The sequence below is a fragment of the Phodopus roborovskii genome, unplaced genomic scaffold (genome assembly GCF_943737965.1).
Source record: "Phodopus roborovskii unplaced genomic scaffold, PHOROB, whole genome shotgun sequence".
NCBI classification, from domain to species: domain Eukaryota; kingdom Metazoa; phylum Chordata; class Mammalia; order Rodentia; family Cricetidae; genus Phodopus; species Phodopus roborovskii.
In genome coordinates, this window is record NW_026126516.1 from 13,153,269 (window position 1) to 13,172,230 (window position 18,962).

The window sequence follows — 18,962 nt, forward strand, 5'->3', positions numbered from 1 at the left end:
TGACAGATCTTCAAAGAGATGTTACTGCTTCTGGTGTCTTTTGCCTCAGAGCTGAAGGACTTGGAACGATTCAGGCTTTGGGTGGGAACCTGGTTGGCTCCTGGCTGGTCCTGGAGTCTAAATTGACCTAGGAGAGGGAAATCTTGGTGGCACAGACACACTTTATTCTCCTTTGCCACTTTGGTCACAGATGAGTGGATGTCTTGGAGCCTTGCCTTGCTAGGCTAGGCTAGGCTAGTAGACTAGACTACTGTTTGTAATTAGTTCTGGGGAATTGTAATGTCTGACTCCAGGATTATGCCCTCTAGTGGAGGGCAATGGACACAGATATCCAAGGTGTTTCTGAGATGTAGGAGGCATAGAAGTCTCAGATGAGGATTCAGAAATGAAAATCTCTTCAAAGGATGCCTCAAGAGAAGGAATTAGGTATTTCCTGGGTGGACAGTGCTCTGATTTGACAGGTAGGTTTCAGCAGTTGGGATATCCTGGGTAATGGCATAGGACAGAGCTTCATACTGGTGAAAGGTATGTGTAAATTTGGTTGGCTCTGTGTGGTTTGCTGTGAGGAGACTCTTGTAAAGTGTCTGAGCTATGAGCCTGCAGTATAATCAGAACTTGCCAGGCAGCTCTTGCACTGTCTGCCTGGAGGGTCTTGCTGCCTTGCAGTCTGCTCTGGGCTTGGTGGGCTCTGTGGGAATGCTAAGTGGACACAACACCAGGCATGACAATTGTGACTGCCAGACACTGGCTGTGGAGGAGGCTGCCCTGCTGCAGTCAGTTAAGGGTTGCTCTTCTAGAAGGTTCTGCATATTTTTTCCTTTCTGTGGAGTGAGTGGAGGTTTTTTTTTCTGCCTGAAAAACAGACAGCTTCTGTAATATAAGAAGTGCCTTGGTAAGACCAAGCTTAGAGTTGGGGGATGATACTGGACTTTCATTGGGATGGCTGAGAAATGTTAGTTGTTTCAGTGGCTTGTTGGGAATAATTAATAAATTAAACTTCCTCTCATAGCACAATAGCACATGTGGCCATTCTCACATGGGTGAATTAAAGATTCTTGAGGCTGCACTTTAGAAAAGGGTGGGCATAGAAGAGATTGAGAGGGTACTTGGAGTGAAGTGACATGCCTCCGTTTTCTGCCTGCCCACTCCTCTTTAGTAGTATGGAAGCACAGGAACAAAAACCTAACCCTGGTTCAGGGGAATTCATTCGAGACCATGACTCAACAGAGAGCCCAATACAGGGGGTGGGCGCTTTGTACCCTTGGAGCAGGCAGGGCCTGAATCACTGAGAAGACATCAGGGATCTGGAGGACCAGAGCCTCAGTGGGCAGTGGACGGTGAGGCGCACACATGCTGAGGTTCCTTCTAAACAGACTAGCAGTGAGCTTGTCTTCTTTGAATTTCACATGGACACGTCCAGAGGAAGCTGGAAATGGAGCAGTGAAGGGTGGGGGTCAGTACTGAGACTCTGAGTCATCACGAAAACTGTAGATCTCAGTCCCTTCATTTCACCAGTATTTACATTGTCTACCCTGACCCCACAGAGCGAACCCTATAGAGCTGTGTGTTCAGAGGTCAGGGATGGGGACACAGCTGAGTCAAAATTTAACATCTTCGTTTTCTCCACTCATCTCTCCCTGACTATTTTTGTTCTTGTTTTTGTTCCTTTTTTTATTGACACCTGCACCTGAGAGTCTACTTGGCTGGGTGGGGCCAGTCCTCTGGATCCTGCTAGCCAGATCATGCAAAGATAAATCTGGGCACCAGGAGGCATCTGAGATCTGCTCTGTAATTGTGAAATCTGCTTAAGTGAGCTGCCCTTGTTACTTGACTCTAAGGTGATTTGACTGGGTGGGGGGGGGGCTGATGTAGGATGTGGGACTTGACTGGAGAGGCTGGTTTTGGCCCTCTCTGGTTGTATAGATACCCCAAAGATGCCCTCCACTTTACTCAGAATACCCTGTTGTGCTTGGTGTGGTCATATATCCACAAAGGACATGGAAGTCCACCCTTGTGATATGCAGAGACTCAGAGTAGTGATGACGGACTCATGAGCCACGAGAAACCTTCCCTAACTACAGTATAAGCCATTGTCCCTAAACTGGGGACATAGAACACATGTTCCCTTTCACCCTAATTCGTGACAAGGTGGTCATCTCCTGTTGCCACCACCAAGCAGGGAGCCACCCACTTCTTCCCTTCTTACCCTACTAAGAGCCTCCTGATGGCATTAGGTGCCGTGACACTGGTGGCCATAGTAGGAGGCAGAGGATTATTTACGGGGCTCCTGCTTGTTAGTAAGATAGAGACAGGGAAGGTCGGGGAGTTGCAATCTGACACCTGTGTTCCTTCAGAGCATTTTTTTTTACCCTGTACACTTTGGAGATAGAGACTTTTGAGAGATGGCAAAGTGATAAAACCTCATGTTTTGCTCATAGCTGCCAAACAACCTATTTCAGTAGCTGCAGACTTTGGTCTCATGTTTGAGGAAGGGCTTTTCAGGGACTCTGTGGTGATATGCATCTTTTTTAATGAAGGAAATCAGAGTCTTCTTTTCCCTCTACAAAAATAAGAGATAGGAAAGCACTAATGATGAACCCAGGGCAAGTGTGTGACACTTTTTTTTTTATACACTTATTTTTATTATTTTTTCTCATGTTACATATCCATCCTAGTTCCCCCTCTTTCCTTCCCTCTCATACCCCTCAACCACTCCAGTCCTGTTCCCATCAATTCCACAGGGAGCATGAGAGATCTTTCCATTTTCTGGTATCTTCTTTAATTTCTTTATTTAAAGATACAAAGTTCTTGCTAGGTCTTTCAGTTGTTTGGTAAGTGTAAACCCAGAATACTTTCTGTTGTTTGAGGGTACTGTAAAGGTTAATGTTTATCTGATTTCTTTCTCAGCCCCTTTGTTGTCTGTATATAGTAGTAGGACTAGTGGTTTTTTTTTTTTTTTGAGTTTATCTTGTATCCTGGTAATTTGCTGAATGTGTTCGTCAGCTGTAGGAATTCCCTGGTAGAGTTTTTCCGGTCTTTTCCAATTTGTATCCCCTTGATCTCCTTTTGTTGTCTTATTGCTTTAGCTAGAACTTCAAGTACAATATTGAAGAGATATGGAGAGAGTGGGCAGCCTTGTCTTGTTCCTGATTTTAGAGGAATTGCCTTAAGCTTCTCTCCATTCAGTTTGATGTTGGCTGTTAGTTTACTGTATATTGCTCTTATTATGTTTAGGTATGTTCCTGTTAAACCTGATCTCTCTAAGTCCTTTATCATGAAAGTGTGTTGGATTTTGTCAAAGGCTTTTTTCAGCATCTAGTTTGTTTATATGTTTGATCATATTGATAGATTTTTCATATGTTGAACTATCCTTACAACCCTGGGATGAAGCCTACTTGATGACTGCCTCTATTTCATTCGGGTTTATAGATCTATTTAAGTTGCTTATCTGTTCTTGATTTAATTTGGTAATAGGTAGCTATCCAGAAATTTGTCCATTTGAATTTTTGAATTTTGTTTAGTACAGGTTTTCAATGCATGACCTTAGAATTCTCTGGATTTCCTCAGGGTTTGTTGTGTCCCCTTTTTCATTTCTGATTTTGTTGATTTGCATGTTCTCTCTCCGCTTTTTGGTTAGTTTGGGTAAAGGTTTGTCTATCTTGTTGGTTTTTCCCGGAAAACCAACTCTTTGTTACATTCTTCTTTGTATTGTTTTCCTAGTTTCTACTTTATTGATTTCAGCCCTCAAATTGATTATTTCCTGGCGTCTACTTCTTTGGGGTGAGTTTGCTTCTTTTTGTTCTAGGGCTTTTAGTCATTCTGCTAATTCTCTAATGTGACTATCCTCTGTTTTCTTCATGTGGCATCTTAGAGCAATGAACTTCCCTCATAGCACTGCTTTCAAAGTGTCCCATAAATTTAGGTATATTATGTTTCATTCTCATTGAATTCTAGGAAATCTTTAATTTCTAAATCTATTCCTTGATGCAGGAATGGTGCAATTTTACATTGTTCCATTTCCATGAGTTTGTATGTTTTCTGCAATTTGTGTTGCTGTTGAATTTCAACTTTAAAACATGGTGATCTGATAAGATACAGGGGTCTATTCCAATTTTTTTGTATATGTTGAGGTTTGTTATGTTGCCTTGCATATGGTCGATTTTAGAGAAGGTTCTATGTGGAGCTGAAAAGAAGGTATATTCTTTTTTGTTTCAATGGAATGTTCTATAGATGTCTGTTAAACCAAATTGGGACATAACTTCTGTTAGTTCTTTTGTTTCTTTGTTAAGTATCTGTCTGATGGTTCTGTCTAGTGGTGAGAGTGGGGTGTTGAAGTCTCCCATTATGACAGTGTGATATGAGCTTTGAGTTTTAGTAGCATTTCTTTTATGAATGTGGGTGCCTTTGTATTTGGGGCATAGATGTTCAGAATTGAGACTTTGTACTGAAGGATTTATCCTGTGATGAATATGAAATGACCTTCTTCATTTCTTTTGATTAATTTTGGTTTGATGTCTAACTTGTTAGATATTAGGATAGCCACACCTGCTTGCTTCTTGGGTCCATTTGATTGGAAGATCTTTTCCCAACCCTTTACCCTGAGGCAATGTCTGTCTTTGAAGCTTAGATGTGTTTCTTATATGCAGCAGAAAGAGGGAGTCTGTCTTTGTATCCATTCTGTTAGCCTGTGTTTTATTATATGGGTTAGTTAAGACCATTAATGTTGAGGGAAAGTAAGGACCATTGATTGTTAATTCTTGTTTGTTTTAGGTTTTTTGTTGTGGTATTGTGAGTTTCTCCCCCCCCCCCCCGGCTTTACTTTTGGTTTCTGGTGTAGTGGGGTTATCTGTTGCCTATGTCTTTGTGAGCATAGTTACCTTCCTTGGGTTGGAGTTTTCCTTCCAGAACTTTCTGTATTGCTGGATTTGTGGATATGTATTGTGAAAATCTGGCTTTGTCATTGAATATCTTGTTTTATCCATCTATAGTGATTGAGAGTTTTGCTGAGTATTGTAGCCTGGGCTGGCATCTGTCGACTCTTAGTATTTGTATAACATCTATCCGGAACCTTTTGGCCATGGTGAAGTCAGGTGTAATTTTGTTATGTCTACCTTTATATGTTACCTGGCACTTTCCTTCACTGCTCTTAATATTTTTCTTTATTCTGTATGTTAGGTGTTTTGATTATTTTGTGGGGACTTTTTTCTTTGTTGGTCCAATTTATTTGGTGCTCAGTATGCTTTTTTTTTAATTTTTTTTATTTTATATAACCAAGTCCATTTATATGAAAACAAACATTTATAGATAATGTTTGGGAATTTGGATGTCATTCTTTCCAAACTACTTCCTGCTGGTAAGGGGGATTCTAAGAAGATGCAGAAATCCTGGCTGTAGTCTGCAAGGCTGCTTTGTCCAGCTGTTTTGAATGTAGGATCACCTGGTACTCTGTTTCAGGCCCTCTGGCTTGATCAAACCACATTAGTCTGGAAGGAATCCACAGCTTTTCATTTTCTGTGGAAACAAAAATAGAAATCCTTTTCCCCAGTAACTTGTCCTTGGACTTAAATTTTGGAGTCAGAGTATTTTTTTGTTTTAATTTAATTTATCATTTTACATGTGGATCCCAGTTCCCTCTCCCTCGCTTCTTCCCTTCTTCCTTCCCTCCCTTTTACCCTCTCTGCCCTCTCACGTTCACCCTAATCACCCTCCCCTTCCATCCCCCACCCCAATTCCATATGTAGGGGATTGCCATCCAGTTGGGGCCCAATTGGGGAGGTCTCTCCCCTACAACCTCCCCCACCCCCAAACTCCCTGGGTTGGCCCCTGATCCCGCTGCTCCTGTGTCCTGTCCCCATCGAGAGCACCCTTGGAGCTCTGATACACCTCCACCCATCCCCACCGCGAGCTTCTTGTACTTTCATGGGCATGTTCTTCTTCAGATTGGCAAAGTTTTCTTCAATGATTTTGTTGAATATGTTTTCTGTACCTTTGAGCTGGAGTTCTTTACCTTCTCCTATGCCTATTATTCTTGGTGTGTCCTTTTCACCGTGTTCTACATTTCCTGGATGCTTTGTGTTAAGGATTTGTTGTATTTAATATTTTCTTTGGTTGATGAATCTATCTCCTCTGGTTTTTCTTTAGCGCCTGAGATTCTCTCATCCATCTCTTGTTCTGTTGGTTATGCTTGCATCTGTCATTCCTGAGTATTTACCCAGTTTTACTAATTCCTGCATTCCCTCAGTTTGTGTGTTTTTTTATTGTCTCTATTTCATTTTTCAGGTCTTCAACCATTTGATATTTTTCCTTTGATATTTTTTGCTTGGTCTTTTCCTCTTCTTCTTCCAATTTTTTTTTTGTTTGGTTTTTCTCCCATTTCTTTAAGTGATTTTCTCATATCATCTTTGAGGGCCTCTATCATTTTTATGAAGTAATTTTTTATGTCATTCTCTTTTGCTTCATCCGCTTTGGTTTGCTCAGGTATAGTTGGTGCACAGTCCCTAGATTCTGGTGGTATCATACTGGTCTTTCTATTGTTGGGCATTTTCTTGTATTGCCGTCTTCCCATCACTTTTTCTAGTGGGTCCAGGTGGAGTCTCTCTCTCTCTACCCTACTCTCCTGATGGGTGTAGGTGTTTCAGGAGTTCCATGTGTGCAGTCTCTCTTAGATGTCTCTCCTCTAGCAGAGGGCATGTGATGGAGTCCAAATTTCAGGCGAGTGTTGCCTTAAGGTGGTCCCAAGTGGATGTGCTCTTCCAGTGTATTCTGAGCAGTCGCAGGAAGTTCCATGGAGGTGGAGGTATTGTTGGACCCCGACTTTGTCCAATGCTCACCTGGTGCAGATGTCCCAGCAGTACAAAAGGCAAGGGAAAGCTGTGGGTACTTCTTATATATTCATACCAAAGGTGGCTGCTGGTATCCACCACTGAGAGGCAATCAGCCTGCATACGTGAAGCATTCCAATATAGTAAGAGTTGGAGGGAACCATTACTTGGGATAGAGTATGTTCACAAAAGATGGGACTCTTGAAAATCCAGAGTTTCAAGGTATTTTGTATTGAAATCTCAGGTTGAAATTCCTTACCATGGTCAGGCACAATCAGACAAATGGCACCTTTGATGAGATATAAGGCCATGTGGGAACGCATTAAAAACACTTGCCGGGCAGTAGGATGAATGAAAAGGTGTTGGAGGAGCAAAGTTGATTTTTGTTTGTTTTATCTGGTTTTCAATTAACTTGGAGGCGCCTACTGTAGGGGAGATGAGCAGATATGGAGGGGCTTGGAGGTGTGCAGGATTGGGATACATATGAATCAATAAAGAATTATGTTTAATTTTTTTTTTAAAAAAGGCTTAGATATTAAGGGCAGAGAATGATCTGTTATGCCAGTAGAACTGGAAAAAAAAAAAAAAACAAAACAAAAGAAAAAAAAAAAAAGAGCATTTGTAGTGAGATATTCACTTTGTCCGAACCTGTGGCATAGACCACACCCATGGGGGGTAGAGACAAGGCCGGACTTGACCTGGGGGAACTAAGGCTGAGCAGGGGGCTCCGGAGAGCTCTCTTGCTTGCATCACAGGGACAGGAGCACTTCTGGAGGCATCCTTTGGACCAGGAACCTGCTGGTGTTCATCTGTGCATGTTGTGAGTTATTTCTCCCTGAATAAACATCTATTCGGCCTATTTGTTTCTCCTGATCCTTTAAACATCAATATCTGGCGTCAGAAGCTGGATCTGGATTTTTACTGGACTTGGTTTTCACCCAGGTGGCAGACGCTCCCCCAACCATTCCCGAACAGGCAGGATCCCTTGCCTAACCAGGTGGACACACCACAGCTTATGGGATGTTTGCCTCTGCCCTACAACTCCTTTACCTCCACTGCAGGCCTGAGAAGGCACTCACTGCTTCTCATCTTTTGCCCATTTCCGCACTTTGCATTCGCGCAGAGCCACATGGCGCCTGCCCTTCTTGTGTGTTTCCCGCGTCTAGTGGCCTTGTGGTCCCAGCAATTCCACAAGGCTCCTTTTACTCATTTGTTTAACAAAATTTCGCTTGGCATAGTTTTTTTTTTTTTTTTTTTTTTTTTTTTTTTTTTAGGAACCAATATCAGAAGGATCATCTGCTGCCAGACGCTATTTGGTGGGACACTTCCAGGTGTAACTACCACAACTAAAACCATCAAAGTTCCAGGACAGCAGAATTACACCTAAGGTAATTGCAACATTCTTTACAATTTAAGTTGATATAATATCTGAGATCAATTGTCCCATACCTATGGCGGATAATCTTATAATGCAAGACTTTAGGAATTCTTTTACTTCTTGTATAGAAGGAATGTTAACAAAAGAAAATCATGACTTAACCAATATATACATTTTTTGGTAATAGCAATGGGTTTCATCATTATTATGATATTTTAAAAGAAATGGTTTGAGATTAGAGAAAACAATAAAGAACTTGTACAAACCATAAGAGAGTTAGTAATAAGGATTCAAAATATGGAAAATGACAACGGAGAGCTTAAAATTAGAACGCAAAACATAGAATGTTTAAAAAAAAGTTCAAGACATGGAACATAAAAATGACCAACTAGAAAACAGAATTTGTTCCATATCTGATGCCTCAGTAACCAAAATGGAAACAATGCAATGCACTAACATGCAAGCAGAAACAGCTTGTTCCTGGTTGGATGAATTTACTAATAAGTTTAAAAAACTGGAACATCAGGTGGAAAGACAAGCAGACAGAATATGTTCCACATCTGAGAATAATGGCAAGCTAGATGATAGAACATTGTTTCTGGAAGGCAGTTTACATGCCATTCATATAATATCTAAGGACGAGAATGTTAAAAATATGGAATCATTTGTAGTTGGAGAAATTAAGAGACTGACTGATTCAATAAAGTCTTTAGAAAGTTATATGTTTCAAGAAGTTCAGACACTCAAATGTATGTATGAATATGTATGAAAGATTTAAAAAGCAGTAGTCTCTTATGGCATGCACTCACTATATGGGAATCAATTAATAGAATCTTGGGCATGGAATAACAAGGTAATGCCTAAGGATTGGGGTCAATTAATATCAGCTGTCCTTGAAAACTCCTCTCAATTAGAATAGAGGGCTTTATGGAGAGAGGAAGCAAAAGTTCTTGAAATACAGGGCTTAAAGAAAGGTTATAAAGCTCCCCAAGATAAAATTATTGGTGAGGGTCTTTATGCTGACCCAGAAACTCAAGCTGCCTATGATGACCACACCTTGTCTCTATGAGTACAGCAGCTTTGAATGCTTAGGACAAGGTTCATGACCTAGGGGAGAGGATAGAATCCTATACTAAGATAAGGCAAGGGCCAAGAGAATGCTTTAGTGTATTTCTAAAAAGGCTGTCTAGGGCAGTACAATTAGAGGTAGCAGACGCAGATTCTGGGCGAATACTCATAGAATCTTTAGCTTATGCGAATGCGAATCCTCAATGCAAACAGGTGCTTTGGCCTTTAAAAATCAGATCAGCACCCTTAGATAAATGGGTCTTATATACAGCCAACATTGAGTATAATGACAATAACACTGAAACTTGGGTAGGAGAAACCATATCTAAAGATCTGAGAAGATACCAAGATAACAGAGGTCTTAACTATGGTTACACTGAAGCTTGGATAGGGGAAGCCATATCTAAAGTTCTGAGAAGACATCAAAATAACAGAGATCTTAACTATGGTGACATAGAAGCTTGGGTAGGAGAAGCCATCTCCAAAGGTTTGAAAAGATATCAAAATGTCAGATGTTTTAACTGTGGTAGGATAGGACATCTAAGAAGAAATTGTAGGCAAATTATTTCTAGAAATAACACTCCCAGGAATGAATCAAACAGAAGGCCTCAGCCTTCTGGGTTATGTAGAAGGTGTGGCAAAGGCTGACAGTCGACCAATGAATGTAGATCGACCAGAGACAAGCAAGGAAACCCTTTACCATCGGGAAACTCCTTGGGGGGCCTCTCGAAGGTCCCCATGTCAAAGGTGGTCTGAACATTCCCAGTCACAGTGGAGGACAATCTCCCACAGGGCGATTAGAAAATCCAATGTCTATCGTAAAAACTCATACGGCTCTGGATGACAAACTAGTGATTGAAGTTGAATCAAACATGAAAGAAGGAAACAAAAAAAAAAAAAAAAAAAAAAAAAAACGTATATTTTGGCAAACCTCCATAAATAGTCATAGGCCTAGATTGATAATTAAAATAAATAACAGACTGTTTAGAGGAATTGTGGACACTGGGATGTAACTATCATAACTAATAAATCTTTGGCCTCCAAGATGGCCCTTGCAAGAGGTAAATGTTCAATTCTTAGGGATTGTAACCCTGTCTCTGGTTGTAGGGAGCCGTCCCTGCATTCTCCATTACAAGATGGCGCCTGCATCCGGCTGACGTTGAGAGTAAACAAGTCAGTGTGCAGGTGCAGGGTGATTTTCCCTCCCTTGGCCTCTGCCTCTCCCGTGGCGTCATATGGGCCGATGGGCTGCAGCCAATCAGGAAGTGACACGTCCGAGGCGAAGGTTGTAAACCTATATAAGGGTTGGGTTTTGGATGTTTGGGGTCTCCGCTCTGTAAGCTTATGCTCTCCCTCTCAAGATGCATTAAAGCTTTACTGCAGAAGGATCCTGAGTGTGCCGCGTCGTTCTTGCTGGCAAGATAGTAGCGTGGGACATCTGGTAAAACAGAGCACGAGATGGATTAAATGTATAGGACCGAAAGGACAGAGAGGAAGGTTGAGACCATATGTGGCTGATATAACAATAAACATATGGGGTCGTGATCTATTACAGCAATGGAATGCACAGACTACATTCCTCCAGTAATAAATATGAACCATAAAAGACCTCATGATTGTGGAAAAAATACTGTTAAGTACTATACAAGACAGACACCAAATATCCAGGCTGTACAAAAACAGAATACAAGTACTAAAGAAACAGAGGAACCAAAAGCCCTACCCTTAAAATGGCTAACAGAGGAACCTGTCTGGGTAGGGCAATGGCCTATGACTTCTAAGAAGTTAGAAGCTTTAGAAACCGTGGTTCAGGAACAGCTAAATGCTGGATATATTGAGGAATCAACCAGCCCTTGGAATTCTCCTGTATTTGTTATAAAAAAAAAAATCTGGTAAATGGAGAATGCTTACAGACCTGAAATCCATCAATAAAGTTATTCAGCCAATGGTCTCTTTTGCCTTCTTTGATACCCAAAGAATGATCTATTATAGTTATTGATTTAAAGAATTGCTTCTTCACTATACCTTTGCAAGAACAAGATAAAGAGAAATTTGTCTTCACGGTACCTAATTACAATAATTCTCAAGCGGTGAAGAGATATCAGTGGAAGGTTTTGAAACAGGGAATGCTAAATAGTCCCACCCTATGTCAATATTTTGTACAAAACCCATTATAAATAATTTGTAAACAGTTTCCACAATCCATAATCTATCATTACATGGATGATATATTGTTAGCTGAGTCTAAAGGAAAAATATTAGAAAAAATGTTTGAGAAAGTAAAGGAAGTTTTACCTTGCTGGGGATTACAAATTGCACCTAAAAAAATACAAAAAGGAGAATCTATCAACTACTTAGGATATAAAATAGGTGTACAGAAAATTAGACCACAACTAGTACAGATCGGGAGAGATTGCTGCCAGACTCTTAATGATCTTCAAAAATTACTAGGAGAGATTTCCCAACTGCAAACCATTATTGGAGTAGAAGGGCATGATTTAAAAAACTTGAAAATGGCCCTAAAAGGAGACAAGGACTTAAATAGTCCACAAATACTATCAGCTGAAGCTGAAAAGAAATTAAAATGGATAAAAAAGAGGATACTAGAAGCACATGTGGACTTTGTGGATCCAAACCTAGATTGTATTCTGGTTATATTACCATCTAGAGAATATCCTTCAGGGATTTTGATACAGAGAGAAGATATTATATTAGAATGGATATTTCTACCACATAAACAGAATAAAAAACTAAAAACATATATAGAAAAATCTCTGACTTGATTATAAAAGGTAAATTAATACTTTGTCAGCTAACAGGAAGGGACCCAGCAGAAATTATAGTACCTTTAACTAATGAGGAAATTTTTTCCTTATGGAAAGATAATTAATATTGGCAGAGAACATGCAGTAATTTTTTGGGAATGATTAGCAACAATTATCCCAAAAGTGAAAAAAATCAAATTCATAAAGAAAATGATTTGAATCCTTCCACGCATTGTAAAAAAAAACAAACAAAAAACAACAATAACAACAACAACAACAAAAAACCCCAAAATCTGGGGACTCATTTGTTTATACGCAATTTCCTGTCTGAAATCCTAATTTTCTCATATACATTTTAATGCTTATTGTTGCCTTTCCCTAATGCATACCTTAAAACTTGAAAATTTTACTTTAATATTGATGTTTAAGTTTAAACAATTCCTAACAGCAATTTTGAACTCACCGGAAAGAAGACGGGGCCCCACGTCGTAATTTCCACTTGACTCCTCCTGATGCATCTTAACTACAAACATCACCCTAAAACCGGGTTGAGACTGTTTTGCTCGAAACAACTCATGACTAGCTAGCTGTAATGGTGCACCTATTTATTACACCATGGCCAGAGTTTCAAATAGAACTACAGTCAAGCATTTTCTGCCACACAGTGACTAGCTACATATATCACAGCCAGTTCTGTTGAGAAATTTGGTTGCTAAAAATTTTCTTCCTACAGGATCCCATGGAGCAATCATCGTCCCATTTCAACAGAAAGTAATCTTAAGATAACGACGCCCCCTTTCCCTATTCTTGGAATTTGGGGATAATAGCCATTTTCTTTGGGTTGATTTTTGTTATTTAGGGTTGGGTATGGAAGGTGATGCTTAGATTCGGGTTTATCTTCTAGACAGGAAAGGGTATGGTTGGGAAAGATATGGTTTAGATGGAATATAGGTAGATTAGCCTGTCTTCTCGTGAATTATTTAGTAAGAGTGAAATAATAGTATTGTACAGCTTACATTGTTATGCATTATTTGTGGTAAGCTATGTAAAATTAAGTTTATATCCCCTTCCTGGAAGAATTATATATTATATTTTGTCATATTGTGTGAAATCTTTCCACTTATGATGTTTTATGAACATTATTCTTACTACATTCTATGTATGTATACTTTTTCTTGTATTCAAGACATTTTGTATATTGATACAATTTGGGATATTTATCATCCTGCCCTTTATAGTTCTACCTCTTGTCTAGACATTTCTACTCTACCTCTATTTTAGGGATTTACATGTATATATATGTACATAGTTATATTGTTTAGGTATTTATCCCTGCTTTACTCAAGGAAGTTTTAATCAGTTTTTTTAGCTAAGTTCCTGAGTATTACAGATTATCTTCGTCCATGTTTCCTTTAACTATGAGATTAGTCAGACATAGATGCTTAATCTTCAATCACTTCATAGACATGCAGAATATGGCATGTAAATGTTTTAATATTAGTACTCCATTGACATGAGACACTATTGCTCCTGACAGCACCGTGCACTTTCCTGAAAATATGTTGGACACTGTTGTTGCTCCTGCTGGAGTTCATTCTCGCCTCAGCTAATGGCCTCTTGGACAAAAAACTGCCCCCACCTCGACCACTGATTTGGACATGCAGTCCTATGTGCTTGCAGGAGACAAACATAGAAGACTGCTGAACCCTGCCTAGTCAGGGTAATACAGCCTTTCTACCTCCCTGCTGTTGTTGTGGTCTGTCAAGTTCTCTTGGCCTTAGCCAAAACTGGGTGTACCAACGTTGCTGTGAGACCATGGGTGACTGTCTAGGTAGCTTGCTGTTTCTGTCCTTGCTGCACCTTTTGCAAGTTGCCCATCCACACTTCCCTAGTATTATTACCCTAGTATTATTATTTTCCTTCTCAGGTCTTTGATGAGGTTGAAGATTAAATTATCACAACTATTATTCTAATTAGATATATTATGTACTAGACTTAAGCTTTCCAGCTTAGGACAACTCTATTGTAAACCCCCATTTCGACTTCACCCTAGGACTAGGTAGTTAGGTCTTAAGTTTGTATGTTCTCGATTTTCCTTTTCTTAGAGCACACTTGTTATTCACTATTTTGTATATAGTTTGTGTATCTAGCTCAAATCTTTTCTTTAGACTGAAAGGGGAATTGTAGTGAGATATTCACCTTGTCTGCACCTGTGGCATAGACCATGCCCATGGGGGGTGGACACAGGGCCGGATGTGAACTGGGGGAACTAAGGCTGAGGAGGGGGCTCTGGAGAGCTCTCTTTCTTGCAGCACAGGGACAGAAGCACTTCCGGAGGCATCCTGAGGACCAGGAACCTGCTGGTGTTCATCTTTCTATGCTGTTAGTTATTTCTCCTTGAATAAACATCTATTCAGCCTATTTGTTTCTCCTGATTCTTTAAATATCAAGAAGCAATGGCTTTGAGCCATGAGCAGCACCCAGAGATTATAGATGGATATCCCAAAATACTCAAGTAATATCCCAAAGAGTAAAACCATTTGTAAATAGTTTTAGTAAAAACTCAAATAAAAATGTTCACATGAATTAAAAAAAACATAGGTAAGACAAATGTTCACAATATTTACTTCAGTCTTCCTAAAGACATGAGAAATATGGAACAAAAGAAAAAAATTTGACTTCTAGAATTAACCCAGAGCAACTTTAGAGACCGAGTAAATTCAGATAACTGACATGGTGTTCATGATGATGATGTTTGTATGACCGGAAATTAAAAAAAAAAACAAAACAAAACAAAACAAAACCAAATGAGTCAGAAGAGACATGAGACACTGGCTTCTGCTCTTCTCTCCCAAGTGAACTTATAGATGTTGCTTTTGACCCTAATTCATCTCAACCTCAGGTAACACTGCCAGAGTCACTCCTGCCACACCCAATGATTGTTACCTAAGTCCTCATGTTGCCTGGGTAACCAGCAGGCCTGGGAGCCTGAAGAAGCCCTTTGTCCAGTGTCAGTGTCTACCACCCCAGGCAGTGGCCACAGCAGAGGGTTCTAGCCTAGCTTCACCCAGGATGTTTTATCTGAGCTGGGGCATGCGGCTGGCAGGAAGACCCGTGACCCTCAGAGCCTTCCTCTTGCTGGTTGCACTCTGGGTGCTGCTCCTGGTTCCAAGCCAGTGTTTGCAAGGCCGTCCCGCATGGCGTTATATCTCATCGGATGTGGTCACTCCTCGGAAGGTGACCTACCATGGCAAGGGATTTCAAGCACCAGGCCGGCTCTCCTACAGCTTGCGATTTAGAGGCCAGAGACATATCATCCACCTGCGCAGAAAGACTCTTATTTGGCCCAGACACTTGCTGCTGACCACTCAGGATGACCAGGGGGCACTACAGATGGATTATCCTTTTTTCCCTGTGGATTGTTACTACATTGGCTTCCTGGAGGATATCCCTCATTCCACAGTCACTATGGATACTTGTTCTGGGGGTATGAATGGGGTAATGATGCTGGATGACCTTGCCTATGAAATCAAACCCCTCAGTGACTCACACACGTTTGAGCATGTTATTTCTCAGGTAGTAGCTGATTCTGATGCAGTGGAGCCTATGAAAAAATGGAAGAACGTAGACCATAACGTGGGCCCCTTCTTCTCTGGAACAAATTCCAGCGTGGCTCCCAGAATGTCAAGTAGAGACTATGCTTCACATCCAGCTGCTATTAAAGGACATTTTCAAGCCACTAGGTCAGTGTATGTGAAGGCACACTTTAATATTACAAGGTGTGCCAATTATTTGTTTTCGTTAGCCAGTTTAATGGACAGCTATTTATTCAGCATTCATTTGAGGTACTATGTTATTCTCATCACTGTGTATAACCATGGCAATCCATTTGCTGATGATTACAGAATGCCAGGAGGTAATGCACACTCATACTATAAGAGGACCTTTTTTGACAGATTTAGGCCCGACTCATCAAATCTAGTTAATGAATTTGGGCCACCAGATGATTTTAATCCAGTTATACATAGTATATGTACTTCAGATGCCCTAAACTGTGTTGGTCAAAATGACCGATATTATGTGTATGTGTCTGTGGTAGTAACCAATCGTGTTGGGAGGATTTTAGGTCTGGAATTTGATGATGAGAAGTACTGTGCTTGTCAGAGAAGGTCCACTTGCGTTATGTTCAGGAAACCTCAGCTAACAGATGCTTTCAGCAATTGTTCCCTCTCAACGCTAAACCATATAATCAATACTCCTGGTGACGTGCAATGTCTTTTCTATGACCGTCATACTTACTATAACAGATCATTAACCTATAGTGTTTGTGGAAACTTCATAATAGATGAAGGTGAGCAATGTGATTGTGGCTCAAACAAGGCTTGTTATTCAAATAACTGCTGTCACAATAATTGCACATTCGCAAAAGGTAGCATTTGTGATAAAGAATCATGCTGTGCAAACTGCAACTACAGTTCTTCTGGGACACTTTGCAGAACTGTCCAGAACATATGCGATCTTCCAGAGTACTGTAATGGGAGTGTACTCCATTGCCCAAGAGACTATTATCTGCAAGATGGAACACCATGTTCAGAAGAGGGGTACTGCTATGCAGGAAACTGCACTGATCGCAGTGTACATTGCAAGGAAATCTTTGGTGCAGGTGTTCAAGCTGGTAATAGTAAGTGCTATGAAATCAATAAGGAACAATACCGGTTTGGACATTGTCAGAGAGCCGAAGAAAGCCTCTCATTTACACCTTGCTCTGATAGAGATAAGATGTGTGGGAGGTTGCAGTGTACCAATGTCTCCTACCTTCCACACTTGCAGGAACATGTTTCATTCCATCAGTCAGTTATTTCTGGATTTTCCTGTTTTGGGATTGATGAGCATCGTGGAACATCAGCAAGGGATGTTGGGCATGTGAGATTTGGCACTCGATGTTCCAAAACTAATTTCTGTGATCGAGGGTCTTGCAATGGATCTTTATCTGATCTCAATTATGACTGCACCCCAGAAAAGTGCAATTTTAGAGGAGTATGCAATAACCTTCGGAATTGCCATTGTCATGTAGGTTGGGAACCTCCAAACTGCATAGGAGTTGGAGCTGGAGGAAGTTTAGACAGTGGACAGGTTCCATTAAGAAGACACAAAGTTAGGCAGAGCTATGAAGCAGTGGTTTACTTAAGAGCGATCTTTGGTCGCATTTATGTCTTTATAGCCTCGCTGCTGTTTGGTGTGGCCTTTCGTGTATCTGTTACTAAGATTATCACATATGAAGATCTGCGTGCTGCTTTAATGCGTTCAAGGGAACAAGCGCGTTTGGCCAGCACTGAACCCCAAGAGCCAATCTAAAAATGGGCTAGCCTCTTGGCCCCTATAAAATAAAGAGAAGTAAAAAGAAAATATGAATATCAGGAAGGAGACAAGTTAAAACTCAAGTCCACAGTTCTGAAGAGCCTGAGTGTATTTTATGGGAACACAGGAGGTTTTTGATGCTGATACTACCTGTCTCTGATAGGTTGCTGATGCTCACATTGGAATAAACCTTCAAAAATGCCAATTGGTGTTTTCTGTTCTTCTGGTAATTTGTTTGGAGCTGCACTAAGCTTGCTGTTTCGCTAGTAGTAGGAGACCTTGAGCCAGAAATCCTCTGGGTCCCGTCTTTAGGTCTCTAGCCTAAAGTTTAACCAAAGTTGTCTGCATCTCTTTTAAGAATGTATCTAGGATGATTCTATAAAATGTGGTTTCAGAGCACTGAAAATTTCCCTACTCCTTGTCACTGGCCCACAGCTTGTGGATAGTATTTTCACAGACACTGCTTAGAGGAGCGAAGGCAGACTTGGGATCCAGTTGAAGACATGTTACAGGATCACAGGAGCATCACCTCATACTCAGCTAGGGAACTGATGCTTACATCATCATTAACACAGACCCTTGGCTCACTACATATACTATCCACAGCCTTAGGGAGACAGCCTTCCCAGAGTCCCACTGTCAGAACATTGCAAAGAACCCAGTCTCATGAAAGCGTTTGCTGAGTGTCAGGGAGGACAGCACAGGACAGATGCTGGTGACCATGTCAGAGAAGCAATAGGTGGCAATTGAAGTTGGAGGTATCATCCCATGGCAGGAGATTCCCTGATGGATGAATCTTGGAGAGGCAGGGCTCTGTGACCACAATTAGGTGAAAGAGAAGGGGAGAGGAGGATGGGAGAGGAGAACATGAGGGATTAGGAAAACTGAGTTGGGGTAAGAATTGAAAAGTACAAGAAAAGAGATACCATAATAGAGTGAGCCATTATAGATTTAAAGAGAAATCTCACACTAAGAAAATGTTCAGTGGCATACAAGAATGACCTCAACTAACAATCTAAGCAATAGTGGAGAGGCTACCTTAAATGCCCTTCCTGGATAATGAGATTGATGACTACCTTATATCATATCCTAGTACTTTCATCCAGTAGCTGATGGAAGAAGAAGCAGAGATCCCCAGCTAAACACTGAGCCAAACTCCTGGAATCCAGTTACAGAGAGGGAGAAGTGATGAGCACAGGGGTCAAGACCAGGCTGGAGAAACAGAAACAGATGACCTGTACAAGGGGGAGCTTATGGACACGCACCCCAGACTGATAGTTGGAAATGTAAGACCAAGCAAGACTCCCTGAATGTGCGGCTCACTTAGGAGGTCTGGGAAGTGTGTGATACCTCTGACAATGGAACCAGGATGTATCCCTGGTGCAGGAAAGGATTTCAGGAGCCCATTCCCCACGGAGGGATACTCCCTTACCCTAGAGACATGGGGTAGGGCCAATGTTTTGAGAGACTTTGATGATCTTTCATTGAAGGCCTCAACCTCCCTGGAGAGTAGATGGGGAATGGGGGGCACTGTAGGGTGGGATGGGAGAGGGAATTGGGATCTATACATAA

At 40.9% G+C, this 18,962-nt stretch overlaps 1 protein-coding gene across 1 annotated transcript; it reads left to right on the plus strand.

The window, feature by feature from the left end:
- Window positions 1-15,104: 15,104 nt before the first annotated feature.
- Window positions 15,105-17,387, plus strand: LOC127231036 (disintegrin and metalloproteinase domain-containing protein 21). The gene has a single exon (XM_051196408.1). It carries the CDS (start codon window positions 15,105-15,107, stop codon window positions 17,385-17,387), a length of 2,283 nt encoding a protein of 760 aa, XP_051052365.1.
- Window positions 17,388-18,962: the final 1,575 nt, after the last annotated feature.

Coding starts and splice junctions, on each gene's coding strand:
- LOC127231036 (XM_051196408.1), top strand. CDS start 15,105: ATGTTTTATCTGAGCTGGGGCATGCGGCTGGCAGGAAGACCCGTGACC.